Here is a 25,992-nt window from a genome sequence, read left to right as displayed (position 1 = left end):
GTGCGTGTAGCCTGTTAGCCCATTTCCATTATACATTTATTCATGGTACTTTAACAAACAGTGCTTCTTGGGGCCATTCATGTAAAAAAAACAAAAAACAAAAACCACCTCACAAATGAGGCTTAAACGATGGCCTTTTCATGCATCAACTTGAAGCCCAAATTTAGCTGCCTGTATTTTGTTGCAATATGCATTTAAACCTCAGATTCTTTAATAGTTTTTAATATCAAACTGATACCAAATGTGGTTTGCGAATTTAATTTTTTCCAGATACCTCTTTACAAGCAGACCGTTTCAAAGAGTTGCAGTTGTCAATAACCCTACGTGCATTGTAGTATAGAGTGGACTATGTATGGGAGTAAATAAAAATGTTTACAATTTTTGTATTGATCTTTTGAAAGAACAATCTGTGATTGTGTATTTTCAGTGTCCGTGTACCAACTGCAACTTATTTTCAATAAAGATTTAAAAATTAATAGAAGTGGCCTGAAAACTCCAATAATACTTTATTTAATTATGTGAGCACATGGAACAATGAACCGACATCAGGCTAGATAAATGGGTCACTTCAAGTTCTCAATCCCCTAGGTGGGGACTACGTAACTGTCTGATAACACAGAAGAAACTAACTGAAAATAAAGGGAAGACATAAGATGCTCTTTCAAAGAATATGCATTTCATCACCTCTGAACTTTAACAAACCAAATTAAGTGACAAGGGGAAAGCAGTTTACATCATGGGTCAATTGCTTATAAAAGTGTTATGAGCAGCTAGCAGATAAGCATGTAAGTGCTTCATAGTAAAAGTACTTTTTAATGGTGGTAGCATGACAAACGTAAAAATACCAATCTCTATTGCAATGGAGAAATGGAGATTTAAAACTTAGGAACAATAATTTGAAAACATTAACCCTTGCTATGTATACATGCATCATATACACCATCATGCAACAAGGTACACCCCTTAGAAAATCATTTTTCTTCTCCATTTCAGAGGATATAGCCTGGCCCTATGAATAATGGTACAAGATCAGGTATTCAAAAATATCCTGAGTTATATGAAAACAAAAAACCCACAGATAGTGCAGTCTGGCATCAAGCAAAATCAATAATAAAAGAGAAGGCAAAGATAATTAATTTCTGTAGCCAAGACTAATGCTTCAACAGCTCAAACTCAGTTTCATCAAAGTGCTGCTTAAATAAATGCACTGTCTTGTCGCTCAAAAATTAATTTTAATTTCTATTCCTATGTGTTAAAAATTAAACATGGTCTGCCATGATTGGTGTGTATCAGACACTAAGAAGCTACAGCTATGAAAGTGCACTGCAGGAAAGCTGCTGTTGGAGGAGTTGCTTCAGATGATACCCCCCCCCAGCCTCTCCGGTTGGGATTTATAAATGCCAAGTGGTAGGAGCAAAGCTCCTCCAGACTGTTGTCACCAAGGGAGTCCAAGGAAGTAACACACTCCTACAATTCTTAACAGCTTATCCTCTTCAGTGCAGACCACTGTAAAGAGATACATGCACTTAAAGGCACTGCAGAATAACAGAACGGTCTGCGACCAGCAGCATTTCATGTTCCAATATGCCGTTTGTTTTGCATTAACACATCCAAGAAATCAAACATGGCAGCTGTTAAATAAAATTATGGTGAAGAAAATGCCCTTTGAAGAGAATAAAGCTTTGAACACTACTTTACTACATGCAGTGCTACAAAATAAGTTTCTTTAAAGAACACGATTACATAGAAAGTCAGAGGCAACTTCAAATCCCAGGTTCAACTACTCACAGAGAAAGATCAGTCCAATTCAAGTAGCAGTATTTCAGCTTTCAGCCAGGAATATTCCTTGCTATATAAACAGCCAGGTGTTTACAGCAACATTTTAATGGTCTTATTCACCAGTGTAGCAGCTTCCATCTCTCTCCCGAACTCTCCACCAATTCCCTCCCTCACTCTTTGTAGCCACAAAGACAGAATATTAGCTGTAACCAGAATAGCAAGGAAAACACTGCAGAGCTGTTTCCACCAATAACAATGATATAGTTCCACCCTTTAACTGTAGTGTCTTGCAAGGTGGAAGGTGGCCACTCGTCTGACGAACCTGCAATGTTAGCCTGTTTCCAATCAGGTGTTTAGGAACCTAACATTTTGGGTGTTAATTAGATACAGGTTTAGTCCAGTGATCCTGTTACACGCCTCTTTTAGGCAGGGCTGCACTGAACCTCCCAATGCTAACCTGTGTAAGACTACTCAACTGGCCCTCACAGTTGGCCGCACTACACTGTCAAACCTCGTTCCGAAAAGTGCACGTTTAAGATTGAGACTGTTTTATTGGTCTTTGTGAAAGCTAACTGATGATTCTGCTGATTGCTTGTAAGGAAGGGAATTCTTCATCCTCAATATGCAAAGCTTTGTGGGAGGCTATGTCCTGCTGAGTCAGCACTTGCTGACACGTCGGGCAGATGCAGCAGTCCAGGTCAGAAGCAGAGTCCATTTGCCAGACATTCTTTTTGTTCTTTTTGGGTTTGTTTGAGCCTTGTTTCTCCTTAATTCTGAAGTCATTGTGAGCAGAAAGCAGTTCTTGTTGCTTAGCTGCGTCTGGCAACAACACCAATAACTCATTAAAGATTTTCGTGAAGTTCTCTCCAAGCAGCTCTCGGCAGCTTTGGTAATACTCTGCCGCAGAAATCAGCCCCTTTAGTTAAAAGAGAATCACGACAATTAGCAATGAAAAGAAAGAGTATCCTGACCAAGGGTGAAATTCATCCCTCGGTACCTCTAACCACGCAACCTCACTGTTCATTTGTTGCCTCAATGCTCAATGAGCTGACAACCAAGTAGGACTTCAAACATTTCTAAGGGTTTCCACTACTTACCTGTCTGAACTGTCCAGAATGAGTTTTAAATTTATTGAATCTAGACTCATCACTTTGAAGAAATTCCTTTATAGACTGTATTAACTGAATGTTCCTTTGCTGAAAATTTTCAGGTATCAAGTAAGATCCTCGACAGGGTTTTGGCCTGCATTTGGAAAGAAAGTGAATTAACACCTCATGCAATGGCAAGCGACTGAAAAATGTCTTAGATTTGTTACAATGGCCCTTGCCAATCTCTCACCAAGGGGTATGCTACTGCTTCACCCAATTATACACGGAACTCCCATTGGCAACATGCACCCATCCCACAGAGATAGGGGCATGTTGCCAATGCTCCCAGTTCTTCCTAGATGGGGTGAACACGTAAAATGCAAGTTTAATCTAGTCTTGATCCAAACTCGCCTGATCTGAAACATGCTTCATACACTGTGTTAACTAACTGGGACCAAAGGGGAGTTATTTACAACAGGAAATGTCTGCATGAGGATGACAGTTATCTCATGGTAGCAATTTTAATGGAAAACAAAAAAACCCTGCCCCTTCTCCCATCCCACTGTAGACATGGCCAAAGAGACCAACCTTGGAAAGGATCAGAACCAAGAGTGGCATTTAGAATACTTCGTAAATTCCCCCCAAAAGCAAGTTCCCACATGCAGACAAATATTTCTTTCTAGTAGGTGAGTCATAGTGATCTATTACAAGGCAGCAGTATATTGCAACTACTAGAGTGGAGGCAAATTCAAGACTGTGCTTATTGCTCCAGCAGTAAGGATTCTGATACGCCAATACGGAAGCAGAATGGGAAAAGGTTTCTGATCTACTATCATAACCCAACCCACTGCCCAAGTTACTTAAACAGCATGGTGGCATCAGCTGGAACCTCCACAAATCCCAGATAATTAAAAACCCACTTTCAAATTCAGCTTGGTGTTTACAACCTATGGGTGTGGGTGTCTTCTGCAAGGAACTTTCATATGTTTGTGCAACACTAGAAGTGAACAGCTTTTTCTGACAGCAAGTCATGCTTCCCTTGGTGAGATGGAGTCACTATGCAAAGGTTTTAAGGATTTCTCGCTGTAGGTTTAGGGACAAATATGAGGGAGTCTGAGCTGGTCCCCCGCCCCAAAACATACATGTTGCATCTGTTTAGACTTGCTCAGATTCAGACCTATCTACCAAAATGTAACTGACACCTACGTCTCTACACATCGCCAGGAATCTGACTTCCAGACCCTACAACAGAGATCTGAATCAGGCCCTTACTTTTGTATACTGCTGGCCTCTTAAACCTCACCTGTTCAGGCTAATTGCCCCAAAGCAGCATGCAATATTAAGAACCCCTACATGGAGGAACTGAAACACAGATTGTGTGTACACTAATGTGAATTCTCGAAGCGCTTTTACTTACTCGTTCAGAGATGTAGTGACAGGATCAGAGACATTGGTGGATGGAATTACAGTAAAACCTGGAGGTGGTTTACTAACAGGCACTGACAGCCCCGGAGGTGGAGGGGGACTCTTTAATAGCCCCACAGAGTTAAAGCCTAGATTAAAATAGCACAGAATGGGGAGGAAGTTAGTGCACTGTCTATGCTACGCAGCCAGTCATCTCTCAGATCCACTCCTTCCCTTCCCTCAAAAGTCTGCAGACATGATACATTACCATTTATAAGATCCAAACAGCTAAACAGGTACCAATGTATCTGAAGACAATTCAAACTAAGGGATTAATCTGCTGTTTTACAGGCCACTGATCCTAGTCCGACCAAGAGATGCTACAAACTGACTGTTCTTCTGACACAAAGTTAAAGCCCTAACTATTGATTTACTGCTTCCAACAGAAAGTGAAGTGCAAACACGCACTGGTGGAAAACACACGTTTACATAATGGAACAAATGGCAAGGTCACAGCTTTACTCCACCTGAACCACACAACCGACATTTTCCAGCAGGCTGCCATCTGGCGTTACACGTAACCGAGAGCTCTACTACCAAGGCTTGGGGCATTGCCACCTTCATGAGATGCAACTGCCCTGTGCTGCACTGGGTGTAGGAGAGACACTGAACTACCGCAATCTGAAATAGTCGCTACCAGCTCTCAACCTCTCCGTGATACTTTCCTCCAAAGCGCAGATTCTTCCCCGCCATTTAGGTCATTCTTTTGCTCTGGGAGAGCTCTCAGCATGAGTTTTCCACTAGGAAGGCAGCAGGTCTGTGTTTATGAGTGAACTGCCCTATCTATTCGCTATGCACACAGACTACATTAAACTACACAATTCTAGGGGCTTGATTCACTATTGTGTTACTTCAGTTACACCCATCATAGCACCACTAAAAGCCAGGGCATTACATCCACGTAAAGCTAGAGTAACTGACGGATCAAGCCTATGTGTATTTATTATTTGTACTATGATCGTGCTGCTAGCTACTGTCCACACGTAGTAGGAAGACAAACTGTCCCTCCACAAAGGAGCTTCTAAACTAGCCCTTGGAATACCCAAGCGCACAGGTCCACCTGGTATTACTCATTAGACAAGCAGGAGTGTTCGGAGGCTGGCTGCTTATCTACAAGTTACCTTAAGTGCCAGACAGAACACAGCAGCTCTGCTGTTGAATGAGGCAGGTATTTCCCAACATTTCAATGGAATTTTAACAGGACAGGGCCACAGGGGAGGAGTTCAAGCGGCTCAATGCGGTTTGCTGGGCTAAAATGTTTCTACTTTACTCTCTAGCCCTGCGAGCTACTGTTCCCATTTTAAGAGTAATTTTGGCTACCCATGGAAGCCACTCCTCTCTCTTGCACGTTTCACCTAGCCCATTTATTTGACCTAGTCAGAATGGGACTTTTTGCAGGGGTTACCTGGTGGTGGCATTCTAGATGGTCCCGAGCTCCCGAGTGCTGGGAAGTCTTCCTGAGATAAAGTCACTGGAGGCTTTTTAAGGCCAGGCGGCTCTTTGGATGCATTACAAATTGCTACTGATTTTTCCAAGTGACCGTTCATGACAGCTGCGGATCTGTCGGAGAGGTGGAGATTTGCAGGGGCACTTGGAGTCTGCTCAGCTTCTGCCAGTTTTTCCAAAGCCGATGCAGGAAGCAAAGTCTCCTCTGGCAGCTGGGGAGATGATGCTCTTTGCTTCTCAACTCCCAACTTCTTTTTCTTGCTCACTTTAGTAAAAGTCTGTGAGGTGGAAGCTGCCAGCAAGGAGGATACATCAAACATTGTCGGTGTATTTCTGATCTCCTGGGTCGTCAGGCCACTGCCACTGTCTTCGTCATCTGACAGGGAGAGTTTACTGCTCTTCCTGCTTCCTTTATTGCTGTTCGAGGGTGCTGGTTTTTTGGCCAGATGGTTTGAACTGGAGCTGAGGGAAGTGACAGCTTTAACCGCGCTTTTATTGGAACTGTTGCTCCATGCAGATGTGATGTTAGACACTGTTCTAGCATTAGGCCTCATTTTGGACACCAGAGCCGGAAAGTCCTCCTCTTGAAAGGCTGTTTTCTTGGCAGAAACCGTGTATGTTAAAGACACCCCAGAAGCGATGGTGGGTGCTGCAGAGGAGGAAAGGCTTGGGAAGTCTTCTTCCTTCAGCTTCACTGATGCTGGCTGAGCAGAGCTGCGGGAAGGAAAAACACTGTGTACAGCAGTCACAAGGTCAGCACAGAGGAGGCACAAATCCACTGGGCAGAAAGAGCTCAACATCTAACTGCAGTTTTCCCTCAAAAATACTATCATTTAGCGGAGGCGTTGAGACTCACAGGTAATTGTGGGTAAAATTAAAATGCATGTGTGCTTACAAATAGGTCATGGGTTACAAAAGCCCTCCCATGAGATGTCACACTGCAAGTCTAGTGAGACTTCAGGAGCACACTGTCTGGGTCTGGACTTGGACACTGCCTTAGAAGGCTTGCATTCCAGACCGGTACACAGCAGAAGCAACCACAGGCTTTAGAGTGGCACTCCAGTAGCCACCAACTTTGAGATGGTCACCCGGTAGCCCCTTTAAGGACCACCACTGGCTTCAGAGGAAGACACACATCCATGCTCCCACAGTACGTGCTGGCTATCTGCTGGAGATAAACTGCAGGGTTAGAAAAGAGTAGTGGTCCAAGAGGATGGGATATGGGATGATTAGAAACTTATTTGAAGCAACCTTTAGATCAAGCAAGACATGGGAAGTGATAGCCTACACCTCGTCAAGCAGTCCCACGAAGGCCACATGGGAGGTTTGCGTAGCCAGAATTTAGGGGAAGGGAGAGTAATTTCTCAGAAATAATTTAACTTCAAATTACCCGTAGAACTATTATCTGCCAAACTCGGAACCCAAGTGAGCTTATAAACCAGACTTCACTTTGCTATGATCTTGCACAAACTTACCGTTGCAGAGGCCCTGCTGCTGAGCCAATCGCTGGAAAGTCATCTTGGCTTAAAGCACCATTAGCAGCTGCTTCTTTTGGAACTTTGACAAAAAGACCAAAGAAATGCTCTTAACTAAAATTCATTCATTTCCGCTTGGAAACTATCAACGAGCATCAGGACACCATAACTAATTCCGGTTTTCGTACTTTATGCCACTGTTGACTGTGATATTCTAATTCAGAAAAATGGACGTGCATTTTAAACTAATGTAAAAATGCACTTTTCCATTCTGATAACTACATTTGCTACTGTTTCCCCATATCCTGGGTTTAACTTGCAGCATATTAACTATAGTCAAGAAGAGTGACACTAAGCCACTGGTTTATGTATGACAGGTTTGATTCTTGACTCCAGATATAATCCGAATAAATAGAGATGTTAATGCCATACGAGTCTTCAATGTATTTTATGATACTGTAACAGGAACGTTTCGCACTTAGGTTACAGAATGACATTAAAACACCAATACTTAGTATATAATATTTAAAGCCTAAAATGACCTCACTTGAAAAAGCACAACATGGCAGGCCTTAGCTTTCCGATTCTAGCAATTTTACACCAATATTGGAAATTAACTTCTTCACACTAAGGGAGACATCCAACTTAGAAAGGAGCGCAATCTAAACCTACCAGTGTCTGTACGCCAAATCAGGATGTTGTACACACTTTGGTTTGATTATTTTGGTTGTTCGAGTATTTCTGCCCAGATCCATTTTAAATACGAACACATTGCCAGAATCCCAAAGGAAGGAATGACACTCAGATATGTTTCAAGGCAGACTAGCTGGGTTGGTCTCTTTAATGGCCAAAATCAATTCTTTGCCATGAATTCCATAACCATTCACACCTTTGCCCATGCCTGTTGGAATTCTCTACAGCCATCAGAACACGCACACAACTAACCTGTGGCTTCATTTGAAGGCTTTGGCACTCGCTTAGTGTTGGACACTTCTGGATCCCTCAATTCTTCTTTTTTACCTCGACTGCCATCCTCTTTATCCTCTACCTGTTTCTTTTCTTCTTGCCGTTTTGCTGCTACTGATGCCCTGACTGCTGCTGCAATATCTCGGTCTTCTTCTTCTCTATAAGACAGGACAGTTTTTTAGGTCTAACAGAAAGGACTAATGGGCTTTTAAGCACCTTTGTCTCTCGCTCCAACTCCCACACCTTTAAATTTCACATTCAATCTACTTTATGTCAACTGCCTTATGCTGCCACCTGCTGGGAAAGGTTGCAAGTGAAACTCAACTTAATTCATATCATCACATCCAGGTTCAGGCTCGGTGAAACAGGCAACATTCATTCACCAGACTTTTAAATTCCACATACGGTGATAACCAATATCTAAGTACAGCATGAACCAGGATGAGAATATCAGAGATGCATGGGAACACTAGTCTCTCCCATTCATTTTTAAGGTACGAAAACCTCATTTGTATGTCCAAGTAAACCAGTGTAATATGGTTCATCATGAACTTCCAACACATGCAAGATCCACATGCGACACACCAACGTATATGGTGCCTGGAGATGGATTTTCCCAGTGAAGTTACCAGTAACAAACGCACCACTGACTGCCCAGCAAGAAAGAAAAATAGACATACAGTAGGTATAAAGCTCTTAGATATTGTGTGGATGAAAGGAGACAAAGTGAAATTTAATTTCAATACTTAACCCTCTTCTTTTTCCAAAGCACAGGCCAACCACAGACCTGTTAGTTCAATAAAAAAAGCACGATCCTTAGAACAGGAACTTAATGACTGCCCAAACCTAAAAGGTCCGCTAAGCCTGCAAAGGCATGTCAGTTACTTCAGAAAATCCTACTCAGAAAAGTCAGGAATGAAAATTATTATCTTAAACCAGAAAATCCTCAGTTATACTAACCCACATGTTGGAGAGTTTAGGATAACTTTAAGATTACAATGCTCATCTACTTTGGCAAGTGCAGAGAGTCAAAATTTCATGTAAAATACTTTTGTTTAATTGTGTGCGTGGTGCCCAGACTTCTAATGAAAACTAGTCACATCCCTATCTAAAAAGAAAAGGAGTACTTGTGGCACCTTAGAGGCTAACCAATTTATTTGAGCATAAACTTTCGTGAGCTACAGCTCACTTCATCGGATGGCATCCAATGAAGTGAGCTGTAGCTCACGAAAGCTTATGCTCAAATAAATTGGTTAGTCTCTAAGGTGCCACAAGTACTCCTTTTCTTTTTGCGAATACAGACTAACACGGCTGTTACTCTGATCCCTATGTAAGGAGTTGGTACTGTAGTTTCCTCATTTTCCTCACTTTCCTCCTGCCCTCCCACCAAAATACCATCATAGAGGTGGGACTGGAAAAGGGACCTCAGTAGGTCATCTTGTCCAATCCCCTGTACTCAAGGCAAGACTAAGTAATAACTAGATCATTCCTGACAGGTGTTTAAAAACAGATTAGACAAAGTCCTCTCCTGATGGAGATCGTTCCAGTGCTTATCTACCCTGACAGTTAGGACATTTTTCCTAACGTCCAAACTAAACCTCCCTTGCTGCAATTTAAGCCCCTTGCTACTTGTCCTATCCTCACAGGTTAGGGAGAAGAATTTTTCACCCTCCTCCTTGTAACAACCTTTTACGTACTTGAAAACTGAACTGTTATGTCCCCTCTCTGTCTTCTCTTCTCCAGACTAAACAAACCCAATTTTTTCCATCTTCCCTCATAGGTCATGTTTTCTAGACCTTTAATCATTTTTGTTACTCTTCTCTGGACTTTCTCCTATTTGTCCACATCTTTCCTGAAATGTGGCATCCGGAATTGGACACAATACTCCAGCTGAGGCCTTTCTAGTGCAGAGTAGAGCAGAAGAATTACTTCTCGTGTCTCGCTTACAACATTCCAGAATGATGTTCACTTTTTTTTCAACAGCGTTACAGTGTGGACTCATATTTAGCTTGTGATCCACTATGACCCAGAGATCCCTTTCCGCTGTACTCCTTCCTAGGCAGTCATTTCCCATTTTGTATTGTGCAAATGTTTGTTCCTTTCTAAGTGGAGCACTTTGCATTTGTCCTTATTGAGTTTCATCCTATTTACTTCAGACCATTTCTCCAGTTTGTCCAGCTCATTTTGAATTTTAATCCTATCCTCCAAAGGACTTGCAACCACTCCCAGCTTGGTATCGTCCACAAACTTTATCACTCTTTACAAGTTTATATCATTTAAGAAATAAGAAAATATTTCACCCCTGCAGTAAGTTCTACAGCACACAGGGTTACTCACCTCTTGTATCTCCAGCTCCCTCTTCTGTTTTGCTGCCCTCCTCGGAGTCCCGATTTACCTGGTCGTCCTTGCCTGTTATATCTGTCAACTTCTTCATAGTCCTCTCCACCCACAACACCTGACCAGGAGACATATCCAATCATTCGCTCAGTTGTTTTTCTAATCTAGGAATGTAACACCATCGCTCCATAGATGATTGAAAGATACTAAAATATATTAGTACAAAAGGACCTTTCCTGACTCTCAATCAGCAACCACTGATTTTATAAAACCAGCTAGCCTTTACCATTATTGCATTAAAATGCATTAGCAGTATATGGATTCCATATCTTATGGGACTGTGATTCAAGTTTAGGACAAATTTCATCTTGATGTGCAGAGATTTCTATGTACAGCTTCCAATAACATAAAAAATATCCAGGTATTGCCCCACTCTTACTACCAGATGTACCTCTGGGAGTACCATGGTTATCACTCCCTTCATTCATATTACTTGTATCCCAAGCAATTCTAAGGTAGATCAGAAAGTCAGTTGTGAAAATAATCCCCCTATTTTGAAATGGGATGTAAGCAGTTTTCAGGCCACAAATGGCCAACCTGCACACCGAGTTTCTGAAAACGTTCAAAGCATTAAGAAATAAGAAGGTATTTCTGGCAACTTAGTCTTTCCAGTGTGACATACCCTCATTCCTCCGTTGGTGCCTGGGAGCATAGCTGAACTGAAGATCAATCTGTCGGTTCTGTCTGGCCTCAGCCCTGTTTTTGCTGTGGCAGGCTGTTTTGTGTGCTTTGTAATCTATTTCTGTACGGAAAGCATGAGTGAACTGTTCTGTACTGCACTGTCCCTCTTCACAAAGGAAGTGCTTTTCACGGAAGTGTTCGCGAAGGTATTCGTAATCACTGGGAAGAGGGCAGACATTGATTGGTTAGTTCAGCAATGCAGTCAACTTAAAAAAATTGTTCATTCTTTAAAAACACTTTGAGTGTTGTCACTCCATTTTGCAAACTCTAGAACAGCGACCTTCTGCACGCACTTCTCTGTGTGTCAAGACACAGAACAGTTTAATGCATGTTTCAGAGAAGTTAAACCAAATTCACTGCACGATGCCTCACTGACCATGTCACATTAGCCCTGCACAAAATCTCCTCCATAAAAGGAACTTTTATTCAGACCTACTTTTCACCAAATAAATCTTAGACTGTTGGCTATTATGGGCTTATGTAGCAGAGCTGCAGAAACTTTCACAGAACTGCACTCCAGAGTCTAATTTTTGTTTTTAGCCTTGAACTGTGAAGAAACCTTAAAAGCATGAACTGGATATAAATGGATGAAGGGCTGTCTGAATCTGCAAACAGTCTGAAGCAAGATCTCATACATGTGAACTGTCCCACTCATTGTAGTGCTTTAATATGGAGCCCTAAAGATGACAGTTTAAATGTCAATATTTAAATTATTTGTAGTGAAATAATCATCAGCAACATCCATCTGATGCGTTTGTCCAATAATCCTAAACCATCCATTGTGTCTTCCTAAGTCTCAAAGGCTAGTTTCCCAAATATGGCTCAATTACCTGCCAAACCCCCAGGCTTCCCCCATGAGAATTAAGTACCAGCAAATTCACTTAGAAACTGAAAGTGAGGGAGCAGTAAATACATTGATTTTAAACACAAAGAGAGAGACCAGCTGCTGCACTGATTAAATATTTCTTTACAAACCTCCCTTCCTTTATTAAAGGTAAATGTAGCCATAGCGGCTCAGCATTCCAGTCTGCCACTGAGGACTGCTGCTGAGTTCAGAGGGATTGCCTCTTGCCACAGCATTTAAGGCCAATTCACTGCACAGCACAGGGTCTGATCAGGATCTCTCATTCATATATACAGTTTTATACAACTTTTAAAGCTCAATGGCTCCGTTTGCACTGATATAGCGCTAAGCAATACATACATCCCATTTTCAGTAAAGCATGTCTCTGTTGGCTTCAGAAGAGACAAGCAGCCAAACAGAAGAAAAGGGGGTCTGTCGGTCCCAGGGTTCCATCCTCAATGCAAATTCTAACAAGGATCAAAAGCAATCTGCTCACTCTTGCATTGGGTGCCTTTGGACAACCTACTCTCAGAGACTGAAAGCAGATGCAATCACCTTTCCATCAAGATTTAAATCTTTTAATTAAATTAAAAGAAACCCAAGTCAGCCACTCTCACAAACCTGTAATATTCCTGAGCACCATCTGAATCACAAAAGTGGCAGAAATAGTGATCTCGTCTCAAGTGTTTCAATAACTCGTCGTTGTCTAAATAACGCTCATCACAAAATTTACAAAGGGGATGCCCACGATGAGATGTGTCGTCTGGGTCCCCATGTATTCGATGTCGAGCGAGGTCTTTGCGAGAATACCACTTACGTTCATGTGTAAAGATCTTAAAGAAAGAATTACCTCATGTCAACAGAGAACTACGCAGTTTACTGATGGAGTAAATTAGGTTCTACCAATCTTGATGTCATGGGCCAACGTTACTAGTCAAAGCAATTTCCCACTTTCAAGCTATGAACAATCTGTGATTAAATGGTTCCGTGAATGGGCGTAAGAATTCAAGTCCCTTTCCAACTTAAATCTCATTTACATTTCACACACCTGGAACAATGAAAACAGACCAGTCAGTTCCACTTTTCTCCTAGTAAATTTTGTTTCATGCGCTAACAATGTAGCACAGTTTGGGTTATAAACTCTGTAGGAAAAGTCTTTAAATCTAAACCATCTTCTGAAAACACTTAGTATTCTGCTTACCCAAGATTGGGAAAATGTAAATGAAATGAGTCAGCTGTTATGCATTTGGTAACAGTCCTCGTACAGCTACTGGGTGCCATGCTTATACACAAACATTGGCTCAGTCCACAACTGCTGCACCACTAGCCAATATCTTGTCACTACTGGCATGGAATTTGTTTCTCTAGGAAGAGAGCTTATAAAACCGAGGCTACCAACAAAATACACATATATACAAAAGACATTAGGCATTGATTTGATGTAACTGTTTGAAAGCGAACCAAAAAATTAACATTGACAAATACTCTCCAAAAACTGGTGGTAGATATTCAATATATATCTTGTCTAGACCAAGGGTATTAAACTCATCTTGGGCAGGGATTACTTTGGCTTCATTAACATCAGCAGACTGAGCAGCTTTAATTCTCAATGGAACTAGGACCTTCTTTTCCATGGGCATTGTCCACATTTAGTTCTCCAGAATAAAAATGTTTATGAAGTGTTTGGAAAGCGTAAAGCACTGTGCAAGTGCTAGATACTATTACTGCTCTGGTTTCTTATCAATAACCAACTACAGACCCATTCTTTCTATCCACTGTCTACTTAAGTGCCCGCGTCCAGCCTGGTATTTCTTATTCAGTATCTGCGAAAGTAAAAAACGTAGTCACAGAATTGTGCGTGAAGAGTAACAAATATATTTTCTTCATGCTCTGAAGGAATTCCTTCCCTCATTAACCAGTGCTGACAAGTATCAGTCAGGTTAGAGGTTACAAGTGTTCTTTCAGCAGCAGCTGGTGATTTTAGCTGAACCACTTCGGCGAGAGCGCTGCTCTCTACTCTGAAAGCTCAAATTTAATCTTTCGGATGGTATAAAGTATTAACTGTCTAGCTCTACACAGACTCAGACTTTAAGACCATCTCCATTACGATAATCTAATCTGACCTCCTGCACATCGCAGGCCACATAACAATGGCCATTAAAAACAGAACCCATGTAAGAAAAAAAGATGGCAATATGCAGTTTTAAGTTCCACTGTATAGTGACCTGTCAAGTTTCAGAGTAACAGCCGTGTTAGTCTGTATTCGCAAAAAGAAAAGGAGTACTTGTAGCACCTTAGAGACTAACCAATTTATTTGAGCATGAGCTTTTGTGAGCTACAGCATGCATCCGATGAAGTGAGCTGTAGCTCACGAAAGCTCATGCTCAAATAAATTGGTTGACCTGTCAAGGTTACAGACAGCTCAGCTTTCCAGTGGAATCTAGTGTGGCAAAACAGGTGTTATAACAGTCAGCGATTGCATTGTGTGTGAGCAAGTTACATACAACTGTTTCATCCCATGTCACCACCACTTTATAGCAAGATACAAGATATCTGCCTCTGCACAGCCACACAGGGTAATGAAATGCAATTCTATTCCTTTTAACTTGCTCAGGTGATTTCTCATCATATACATGAACTCACTGCAAGTTCTAAATACTTCTGAGTTGGTTTTGCTCTTGAGGAGGACTCTGAGGTCCTATGATGCACCTTGTTCTCTGAATTGGCTCTGAACTTTTTTAGAATTAGTTTTTGGTTGGGTTTTTTAAAAAAACAATACAAAAAAAAAAAAAAAGAGAGAGGTTCTACAGAAAGCAGATCTCCATAGTCAGACTTTCTGATGAGACTGCAAGCAGGAAATTAGACCCATGCCATTAATCCACACCTGGGGTGGAGCTAACATCATAAGGTTTTTTGAGATGGCTGGGCTATAAAGATATATATATTTAAAATAGAATCCAGACAGAAAGCCTTAGATTTCCTTAATTAACCAATTTATGACAAGTGGTGGTTATAAAATGCTACAAGTCACTCAAACAGAATTGGCAAGGTGGAAGAAACTTCTACTGGGTCATTGATTCCATTTCTCCACCGTGTCCTTTTTCCGTTCTGCCCCTCCCTCTCCAGCAAGTCTCCTACAAACTTAGTTTACACAGATTCCCATGCAATGAAGTCTCTTTTTCCCTGCCGTAAAGCACAGTTTTATGGCTCACCTTCAGGTGTTTAACACATAGTTTACAACAGAAGAGCTCATGCTGTTTTCTCATGTGCTGTTCCAAATCCACAACGGTGCTGAAGGGCCGCACATCTGGACACAGAGGGCATTCATGCTGCAGTAGCTTCCTAAAGGACAAAGATATTCAAGGAAGGTTTATCAAGGTTATTTCAAATCCTATCCCAAAAAACCTACACTTCAGCAAATGTTACAGTGAAAACAAAAGTGTTTTATTAGCAACAGAGTGTTACTTTTTTAAGCTGTCACAGCAATTTCTAACTCACGGAGGTTAGGATTATGCTCATTCCAAAATACCCTCGATCATTCCAGGAGCAAAACTGAAGTAAACTACATGGAAGCTGGAATATCAGGAGGGGGAGCAGTACAACTACTGCTTGAAAGGTGATACAATACTAGAGTGCACGGCCTGTGAGCAGACTGTAGTGTGCTGGAGCATTCTAACACAAGGGTGTGTTCTCAACTTCCTCCAAAGGTAATGGTAAAAAGTTTGCAGTTTAATTTGTGATTTGTTAAAATCCAACCAAGTTAAATCTTTTTGACAGGCGATAACCTCATGCAATATTGTATCTACATTATATAGTTGAAAAGTGACCTCATCTGCAGCTAATTCAATATGAGTGTAAGGGGGGGAAAAAGAAGAGCCCTGATACTGAAAGAGGAAACAAGTAAAGTACCATTCTACAAGGTGACAGCAGAAGCAGAAACACAGTCCACTATTAGGGAACAGTTTAATGGGTTTAGCTCCTTACTGTCATTCTGCAGCTATTCATGGCATTCAGAAACCTCAGCAACAAATCACTGGGTTTGGCTTTCAAAAAATGTGACATTTCTAACCAGACACATCATTACAAAATGCAACTGCTCAGAGCAAATGAAATTTATTAATCAGAATGTATTTCCTACTTACCCTGCAGTCATTTACTAATAATAAGAGGCAACAAGCAACATGTTTCTGGGAACACTTAGTACAGTGGAACCATATCTCACTTATCTGAAAACTCCTCACACAGTTAGTCTAGCAAAATCCCACAACATACTTCCATTTTCCATTCTAAGTCAGAAGGCCACCAAACCCACTACCCAATCCAGCAAACGCCAAGCGGTAAGAGAATACCAATGCACTTACAGAGTCCCATCCTTGGACCAAACAAGGCTGAATGCATTGTACTAGTCTCCAAGAAAAGGCATTGGCTGCATTTACTCCTCAGCCCTATGCCCTTCCATGTCCCGTCTCCCATCACTTATCTTTCCATTTAGCTGATCCCCCTCCTAAATGAATCCACACAAAAAACCCAAACAAACACTGAACTAACATGACATTTGCTGCCATCCCATTGTTCATTCTGCTTGTGTTACACTCCTTTCCCCCCAGTGTCTGTATTGTCTAATTAGCTCTTCAAGGCAGGGACTATCTACTACTCCATGTGAGGCACTATACAAACACAATGAGGCCCCATTCTTGGTTGGTTCTTAAACACTATGAAAAAACACGATTAATAAATCAGGTGATGATATTGTTCTTACTAACAGAGACAGCACTAATATAAGGAGTAGAGGTCACTCAGCATCTTGCTCACGGCCACAGGTGGGAAAGACAGAAAAGTGACTTTTAATGACAAATCAGATATTAAGCTGCTGAAGACCTAGGATTTCAGTCTTAAGGAGGTGTCCGTTTTGCAGCCCCAGGTCTCTTGGACACTTCCAGGCACACACGTTCAATTTTCTCCATTCTTCAGCATGGTACAAAATACACACATTGCAATAAAATTTCCACAAGCTGAGTCTGCACTGTTTTACCTAAGGGCAGCATGCATTTCCTGTTGCATACTGGAGGACAAGATATTATTTTAGAGATCTCATATTAAAGTCACAGGCTACCTTCTGTACAGACTTGCCTGGGACCCTTTTTCTAATCTGTCTACCCTCATCTTTCTGAACAAACTCAATATACCCAGAAATCAACTGAAGATGCCAGGGTTGTTAGGCGAAGGCAAAACCACAGCTATAATCAAGGTCACCTCCTAGGTGTTCTTCCTGTAGCAAAGCCCACTGCTCAGATGACCCAAGGGAAAATATGATAATGCTAGGAAGATGAACAGAATGCTATGTTTTACCTATACAGTGCAAAAACTTTTCCATCAGCAAAATAGATGTCATATTTCTTCTCATGCTGCAGCTGGTTGATTGGTATTGTTGAAAAAGATGCAAGCTTCCTTCCAAAGACCACCTACAGACAACAAACAGGAAAGGTTAGAGAAAGCACATACGAAGTTGTATGTTATTTTGGTCTACAGTCGATCACCATTATAACCTAAACTTGTTACGAATACTTGTAAGTGTGTATTGAATCCCAGACATACTGAACACTTGTTTCCCACCCCACTCCCCATGTGCTGCTGGGAGATAATACAGTGAACTTTTATGATATAAGTGATCAGCAACATAAGCCAGAGTCTTGTCAAGGAAACAAGCTAACAAGAGTCAATCAGAAAAAAAATGCAAAAAAGATTTTTTAAAGGATTAGTAAATTCAGATGCATCCTACGTAAGTATTGTTTACAAATAAACCAGCAGCCCAATAAAAAGGAAACATAATTCTCTTCCCTAATAAACAGCCAGCCAAGAAACAGAGAAACACAAAGGAATCACACCAATAACGCAACAGTCAGAATCACCTGCACCAATTCAGACAAGTTACAGTAGATCTCTAATTGTTTTTCAGTTGACACTAGGACTGCTATTGTTCATGAAATACCTCACAATAGCAGGTCTGAGGTACTGTGTGCGCGCGTGTAGTATGATCATTATGAGTCTACTGGCTTCTTCCAAAGTAATTTAATTTAACCAAAACAGTCTTCTCCATGACACATCCCTAAATGTGCATGAGACTCAAACAAGTACGGCCTGTTTTCTTACTCCGTTACACACACTACACTGTCGTTCACCTTTAAACCTACTTTCATTCACCCCAAACACTATGCGGATTCTGTGACCATTACTTTTGCCACTTCCGTCTGCATTAGTGTGTCACCAGAGAAGATTTAGTCACACTGACGTTCCCAGCTGCCTTTCTTGATCACACACAAAGACTGTGCTACTACCAGACCTAGTCTACGAAGCAACCCAGCTGTAGTGCCCATAGCTCCACTCTTTTCAGTAAGGGACTTACTTTTCGGCACAGCTCATTTGCAACAGCCTATCCTGATTTCCCCCCCCCCCCCCACAACAGTACGACAGGGGGGCTAAAAAAGAAGTCTGTCGCCACTGAAAAACCAAGAGGATATCTGGAGCAACTATAAATGAGAAAGGATGGCCCAATGCTTAGGACACTAGCCTATGATTTGGGAGACCCAGGTTCAATACCTTGCTCAACCAGAAACTTCCTGTGTGACCCTGGGCTAGTCACTTAGCTTCCTTATGCCTTAGTACTACCTCACAGGGGTATTGTGAGGCTAAATACACTAAAAATTGTGAAGTGCTTTGAGAGCTACTGATTAAATGTGTTATATAAGAGCCAGGTATTATTACAATAAAAGGATTGTTTGAAATAATTCAAACGGGTGAAAGATGGCATAAGGAACAAAAGCTGAGCCCACAAAATATAGCAATTACTGTGAATAATTACTATAAAACTGAATAGCTGCAAAGGTTAATGTCCTGTCCACACGGCTAAGACCAGCTGGTTTCAGCAAAGAGAGAAATTTTTCAGTTTGCTTCTCCCTTGGACAGCGGCCATAATCAGCAGCAGCAGCATGAAACTAGATGCTTAGGGGTAATAAGTCTACAACTCTAGGGTCTATCCCTGTGAGCACGCTTAAATTACAGCAGAGGCTCTTTCCTTGCCAAGCAATTCAACCTAAGTTACAGATGCACTATGTTTGAACACACTGGTACTCGACATCACATTCAGCCTCAGACAGTGTGAAGAGGACCAACAGAAAGCGTACCACCACATCAGACAGGTAGGCACACAAGTCTTAGCCAGCCGGAGTGGTTCCAGTCTGCTGCAACTGTAGATGGACGGAACGCAGGCTGTTGGAACAGCAAACCCCCTTTTATAACCTTGCCCTCGGAATGTTTGAGAACAGGGAGGGATGGGGCAGGAGAACGCTCCGCCATCCAAGCTGCACTGCCAGCACATCCTCGGAGTGGGAATATGTAAAGCAGTGGTTCCCAAACTAGGGGCACCGCTTGTTCAGGGAAAGCCCCTGGCGGGCTGGGCTGGTTTGTTTACCTGGCGCATCCGCAGGTTCAGCCGATCGCAGATCCCAGTGGCCGCAGTTCACCATTCTCAGCTAATGGGAGCTGCGGGAAGCGGCACTGGCCGAGGGACATGCTGGCCACCCTTCCCGCAGCCCCCATTGGCCTGGAGCAGTGAACTGTGGCCAGTGGGAGCCACGACTAGTCAAACCTGCGGATGCAGCAGGTAAACAAACCGCCCCGGACCACCAGGGGCTTTCCCTGAACAAGCGACGCCCCTAGTCTGGGAACCACTGATGTAAAGGCTACTCACAGAACTTACTTTTATCCCAGGCCTTGAAGCAGACCCATGTGAAGCATTATTCACATGTGCAGAAACCACCACAGACTGAGACAAAGCTTTTATCCATTTTCTAAAATACTTTCCCCAGCAACATTACCTTCAACTCCCTCTAAGCTTCTTTGTAGGAGACTCATCTTTCCACTACCACCTTCATTTAAATGTTATGTTCTGAGATCAGACAGTTTAACGTCAAATAATCATTTCTCTTGCACTGCTGTTAGTTTAACTTCACGTTCCATAGTTGTGATCATCACTAAGTGAATGTGGAATGTCTACATTTATTCACTCTCCTGCTTCACGTACTTCAGCTTTATTCTCATTCCACCATGTGGATAAAACCACATGCACTTGACTCATTACATATTTACATATTTACCAAGCTGCATTTCCTCACCCAGGTTGCCCTCCATGGGGATTAAAACAAGATCTTCAACCATCAGAGTACAACAAGACAAAGACAGAGCTGCAGACGATGTATGTAGTCTGGATAAAAATCATATCAATATCCCTAACTAGGATTTTAAATAAAGTGGCATTCTATACTACTGTTAATAAATTTATGTAGTAGTGAGGAAAAACAAACAAACAATGGACTTCTGGCTTCCACAAACTCTGGGTCTCTTATGCACATTGCTAAAAGATCTTCACATTGCTAAAATGATTAGAGCAACTGAAAAGCAGCCAATGAAGTTTATTTGGGAGGAGCTCTTCATTTGGCAAGGAAAAAACAACTGTTCATACTTCATTTCCTAGCACCTACAATTCATTTTTAGAATACCATTTCAATCATTCAATTCGGGTGTTAATTCTTATTCCTTAAATGGCTCAGATCTCTCCCCATGTCAGTGCTGCACAAATAACAAAAAACATTTTGAAGGCTGACAATTTTTAAATGTGAATTTAACATTCTTGAAAAACAGCTTGCAGCTCTGGAAAGTGAAGTCTTACTTATAGAACAGGAAGCACTAGTGCAAGCTTCTCCGTGCTGCCATCAAGGTGCCTCAACTCTGACGCAGAGAACCTCCCTTTCAGGATAAGAAGGCTGTTGACTTGTTTACTGAGACTGCCAATGAAAAGTATTAATTACTGTGTTCTTAGTGACCTGAACATTTTTCTTTGGGAACTGGACTGAGATCCTTCAAACTCATTCCACATCAATCACCAGCCATCAGAGGGTCACTACCAACCAATGCATCCGATGAAGTGAGCTATAGCTCACAAAAGCTTATGCTCAAATAAATTTGTTAGTGTCTAAGGTGCCACAAGTACTCCTTTTCTTTTTACTACCAACCCTGGCTGTATTCAAACTTCCAACCTACAGATGAACGGCTGATTAGTTCCCCGGCACTTCCAGTCCCCCAAGATTATATTCTTAATATTATGCAAAGAGAAATGCCTGCAGATATTGACACTCTGAGAAAAGTAGATGGAAAATACACTAAATCTAACATCAAGCGAGGACAGGTAATAGAATAATGGAGTAAATAGGAGTGAAAATATGAACTGCAGACAGGAAGGGCAACCCAGTGGCTGGAAACGGATTTAAGTCTGCAAAAATGGAGAACTAGGAAAGCAGTGAGGAACCATGACAGCAAAGAATGTAGCATGCATAAGTGGCAAGTAGTTTCTACAATGGGAGAAGATCAGCCTCTTCAGGACCAACTACCTGGGAAGTTCAGTTGTTCAGTATGGTTCCAATATCTTTTAACTCCACAACTACATACTAGGATGATGTCTGGACAAGTCAAAATTTTGTTGAGAAGGGAGGCAGAAATTCAGAAGAGGTCTGTTGAGCAGCAGAAAGCTAACACACAGAGGCTGCTCCAAAGTCACCCTGCATAAATTCACAGGTCAGAAAACCCAACACATTTCATTGTCTCAGTGTGTACGTTGGAAGTAATAATAATAATAGGATATTGTACATGCTGAAGCATTATCTATATTGCCTTTTGCACTGACCCAGAAATCATCTCATCCTCTCTGAAGAATGCAAGTGGGAGAAAACTTTCTTATGTTTCAAAAATAAGTTTGTTTGCCACCTTGCTACATTCTTGCTTCTCTTCCAAGCTCCAAAGAGACATTTCAGACAATGCAATTAGATAACTGGATCCAGCTGACTTGCTCTTGTGCACTGCAGTAGGAGTTTGCAATACTGATTTGTAAAAAAGGAGTAAATTTCAACATATAAAAGCACATTAAAGTTCAGATAAGGTTTTCCCTTTTTTAAAGAAAGTACTGCAGAATCCTCCTACTTGAAGGAGCTGTAAAAGTAAATATGTTACCATCACGATGTTCTGTAATGCAGGACTTGCGCAAGTCCAGAGAGAGCATGTAAAACACCTTCCCCCAAGCTTAAAATCAGAGCAAGAATCCAGCAAGGCGACAGGCAGAGTTATTGGTGTCTCCTTAATACTAACACTAGGGAACAAGGACAGGTTTACGTAAATATTTAAAATAAAAATCAAAGAAGAGAAATAATCTCTTAATACGTTCTCTGCTTTTCAATACCCTTCTCTTTGCACCTGAACAGTAGCTGCATCATTAGGGGCAGAGCTCAACGCCAGGCAATATACCAAGCAGTGAAGCTAGAAAGCTTTTCTATGTGAAAGAAATATAAAGAATATCTCTCTAACTACAGATCTGATTTAGCCATAAACTATTCTAGGATCCATCATCCCCATAATCTGACCTTCAGCACAAATTTGTTCAGCATTTTAGTGGCCCACAGAAGTAGAACCCATGTCCAGAACAGCTGTGTGACCATATGGGAATGCACCATCAAACCTCTTTTCTATTAAAGTTTACTTTAACAAGCTGACATAGTAAACTTTATGGTCAGGGTTTCTACAATTCCATGAGTCCCAACACACTAATTCCCAAATTGATATTTTTGTTAGAAACCTCCCTTCCTCAAGCTAAACCGGCTTTTATACTATTGGCTGTGTGTATCTTGGTCTCTAGGGTGTTACCAGACAAACAGGGTGGATCCGGGTCCCCACCCTCTCTATATAAGGCAGACTTTGTTCTTTATTACATTAATTAGCGTTTATAGTGGTGACAGCTTCACACACCAATTAGAACAGACAGATGGTCTCTGGAATGATAAATAACACTTAGCCCTTCTCCGTGGGAACATGTTCCCATATTTAGCAAGGCAGGATTCTCCATCCTAGCTCCGCGGCACAGAACCCATGGCAATTCAGAGGGAGGCAGGATGTCCTGGCGAGTCCCCGTGGACTGTGCAGAGCTGTGCACCGGGCAGCCCAGAGGGATTTCCAAGACGGCCCCAGCGCTGAGGTGTCTCTGATCGGGGGCGCGGAATCTGAAGGCCCCCAAAGGAGGAGTCCCATACTCCAGACCCCCCCCCCGCCCCCCCAGGCTGCTCACTTAAAGCAGCGGCTTGACCACGCGATGGCATGACACCGTCTAAACGGCCCCAACACGTGGTTAAACCACAGCAGCGACCTGAGGTGCAGCTACTTCAGCGTCCCTGCCCACAGCCCGACAGGCCGGGCGAGACGGACCCGGCCGGAGACGAGTGTACACGTGGGAAAAAATCACACCCTGCCCAGCCCCAACCCTGCCCCGCGGCTTGCACCAGGGGACCCAGCCGGGGCCGCCTTCCCCCTTCTCATCGGGGCTACTCCACCCACCCACCCAGCGCCCCCCATCCTCTCGCCCGGCCCGGCCCGGCCCGGCCGCCGCCTCCTCTGCCCGGCTCCCCGCGGCCGGCCGCGCCCCGGCAGGCCCCGCTCCAGAGCGCTCCCCCCGGCTCACCTGGCCCAGCTCCTCCCGGCACACCGCGCAGTACCGCACCCCGCACAGCGCCCGCATCCGCACCGAGCAGCGGTAGCAGATCGGGTGGTCGCAGCGGCCCAGCGCCACCACCTCCAGCTCCCCACAGCACAGCACGCAGAGCCCGTCCGGGGGACCCGCCGGGCACGGGGACGGGGAGGCGGCCATGGCGCCCCGCACACGCCGCGGCCTAGGCCCCGCTCAGCCTAGCAACCGGCCCGGAGCACAGAGATCCGGCCGGCCTAGAGCGCCGCTCCAACCATAGAGAGCCGGGGTGCCCGCCCAGAGCGCGGCCTTCCACCTTTCCCACCGCACTGCTGCCAGCGCGGGCCTCGCCTAACCATAGAGTCCCCGTTGAGAGTACCAGCTCCAACCCTTTCGCGGCCAAGGAGAGCGGGCTAGAGCGTCGCCGCTCCTTAATCTCGCTGCCCAGCACTCCTCCAGCAGTCTGACAATAGAGACGCAGCCTAGAGCGCCTCCCTCCATCCCGGCGTCTCTCTACCCATCAGTCTCTGTAACCATAGAGAATGACTATAGAGTGCCTCCGCTGCCAGTGCCCCCTCTAGCCCTGGCTGACTGACCTCCACTAAACTGGAGTCCTCCCCAAAGGGACATTTCAGCCCAATCCTTGGGGGCTTCAGGGCTGGAATCAAATATTTACCATCAAGAGGTGCAAACCCACCGTAACTATGACAACCACCCCGGGGAAGGGACCCCTCGTCTTGGTGATCCAGCCTGAGGGCTTGGGAGCGGCCGAACGGCACCAGGAGACCCCACAGGTGGCCTGTACCTTTTTGGTCCCTGGCCTCAGGGTTTGTGAGGCAACAGCCACACACAGGGCCTTGTGCCGTCTGGGGTTGGGGCCTAAAAACCAGCCTCAGCCTTTCTCACTTGGGAGCCTGGGCACTCACCTTGCCTCCCGCCTACAATGGGCTAGTGAAATGCTTCCTCAGATGACCCCTCTGCCCTCCCATACCCCACCCAGCCTTGAGGATTCTCTCTGCCTTTGTAAAAAAGAGAAGATATTGACATCAGATACATTTAATGAGAAAAGTGACCAGTCGCCTATGTAAAGCGAATTCAGGCAATACTTCCAAAGGGGAGTATTCACTCTGTGCCCTTCCTGGACTCTCCATCCTTGCCCCCTTATTCTATCCAATGCAGTTTTCACGGTTTGGCATCCATCCCAGCGCTACCAAAAATCCAGAGATGTTCCAAGGCAGCCCTGTAGAGCTGAGGAAATCCCGGAAATCCTGTATCTCAAGCTTTTGGTCAGGATAGATATGGCACTCAGTCTATGACACAATATTTTTCACAACCTGTGGTGATGGTTTTGGAAGCATCCTCACCACGCTGCAGCGTGATGACCAGTTAACATAGCGTGACTATGTTTTGAAACAAGTTTTAATCCTATTGTGTTGTGAAAGATCAAGACGGCAACTTGACGGACATGTTTAGCCCACAATGGACAAGATCAGCAATCCTGCCTCTCAATCTGATATAATATTGAATACGAATCCTGACTAGCATATATAATCTACTGCAGTGGTTCTCAACATGGGGGAACACAGAAGTCTTCCAGGGGTACATCAACTCATCTAGATATTTGCCTAGTTTTACATCAGACTACATAAAAAGCACTAGCGAAGTCAGTACAAACTAAAAATTTCATGCAAACAATTACTGCTTATACTGCTCCATATACTATACAATGAAATGTAAGTACAATATTTAGTATCCAGTTGATTTATTTTATACTTATATGGTAAAAATTATAAAGTCAGCAATTTTTCAGTAATAATGTGCTGTGACACTTTTGTATTTTTATGTCTGATTTTGGAAGCAATTAGTTTTTAAGTGAGATGAAACGTGGAGTACGCAAGACAAATCAGACTCCTGAAAAGGGTACAGTAGTCCGGAAAAATTGAGAACCACTGATCTACAGGATGTCCATACTTTGAATTTAAAATGTTTTTAAAACATTTTATTTAAAATATATATAGAAAAGATGTTACTTACAATAGTGCCAAATGTTACAGATCCTAAGAACTATGTAGTGTGAAAAGCCACTAAGAGATTGTGTAAATACATGCTACAAAGAGTGACACAGAATCAGAACATTTGATGAAGGTCAGGTTTTGTTTTAAGGCTTTGGTAGGTAAGCTAGTGATGTGAGCCAGAATTAACCATCGGTGTGTCTGTTTCTTTAATGGGGAAATTTGTGGTTGTGTTCCTCACACTGGGGGCTGATCATATGTTTTAAAGGCCTATGTTGCACAT

At 43.0% G+C, this 25,992-nt stretch overlaps 1 protein-coding gene across 3 annotated transcripts; it reads right to left on the bottom strand.

The window, feature by feature from the left end:
- Positions 1–487: 487 nt before the first annotated feature.
- Positions 488–24,188, bottom strand: ZNF598 (zinc finger protein 598, E3 ubiquitin ligase). 3 transcript variants are annotated; one of them, XM_043523292.1, is made up of 13 exons: positions 24,054–24,188; positions 17,490–17,602; positions 15,353–15,482; positions 12,762–12,973; positions 11,238–11,455; positions 10,556–10,673; positions 8,970–9,005; positions 8,198–8,376; positions 7,253–7,334; positions 5,737–6,491; positions 4,285–4,420; positions 2,877–3,021; positions 488–2,695 (listed from the first exon to the last, which is right to left on the bottom strand). In XM_043523292.1, the coding sequence occupies exons 1-13, from the start codon at positions 24,054–24,056 to the stop codon at positions 2,348–2,350; spliced, it is 2,475 nt and encodes an 824-aa protein (XP_043379227.1). In that variant the 5' UTR covers positions 24,057–24,188; the 3' UTR covers positions 488–2,347. The 3 variants fall into 3 exon arrangements, with proteins under 3 accessions (XP_043379227.1, XP_043379226.1, XP_037765895.1); XM_043523291.1 differs by having other exon boundaries at positions 23,695–24,186; XM_037909967.2 differs by lacking the exon at positions 8,970–9,005 and having other exon boundaries at positions 23,695–24,163.
- Positions 24,189–25,992: the final 1,804 nt, after the last annotated feature.

The sequence above is a fragment of the Chelonia mydas genome, chromosome 10 (genome assembly GCF_015237465.2).
Source record: "Chelonia mydas isolate rCheMyd1 chromosome 10, rCheMyd1.pri.v2, whole genome shotgun sequence".
NCBI lineage: Eukaryota > Metazoa > Chordata > Testudines > Cheloniidae > Chelonia > Chelonia mydas.
The sequence above is the reverse complement of the archived record's forward strand: the minus strand, read 5'-3'. Positions and strand labels throughout refer to the sequence as shown.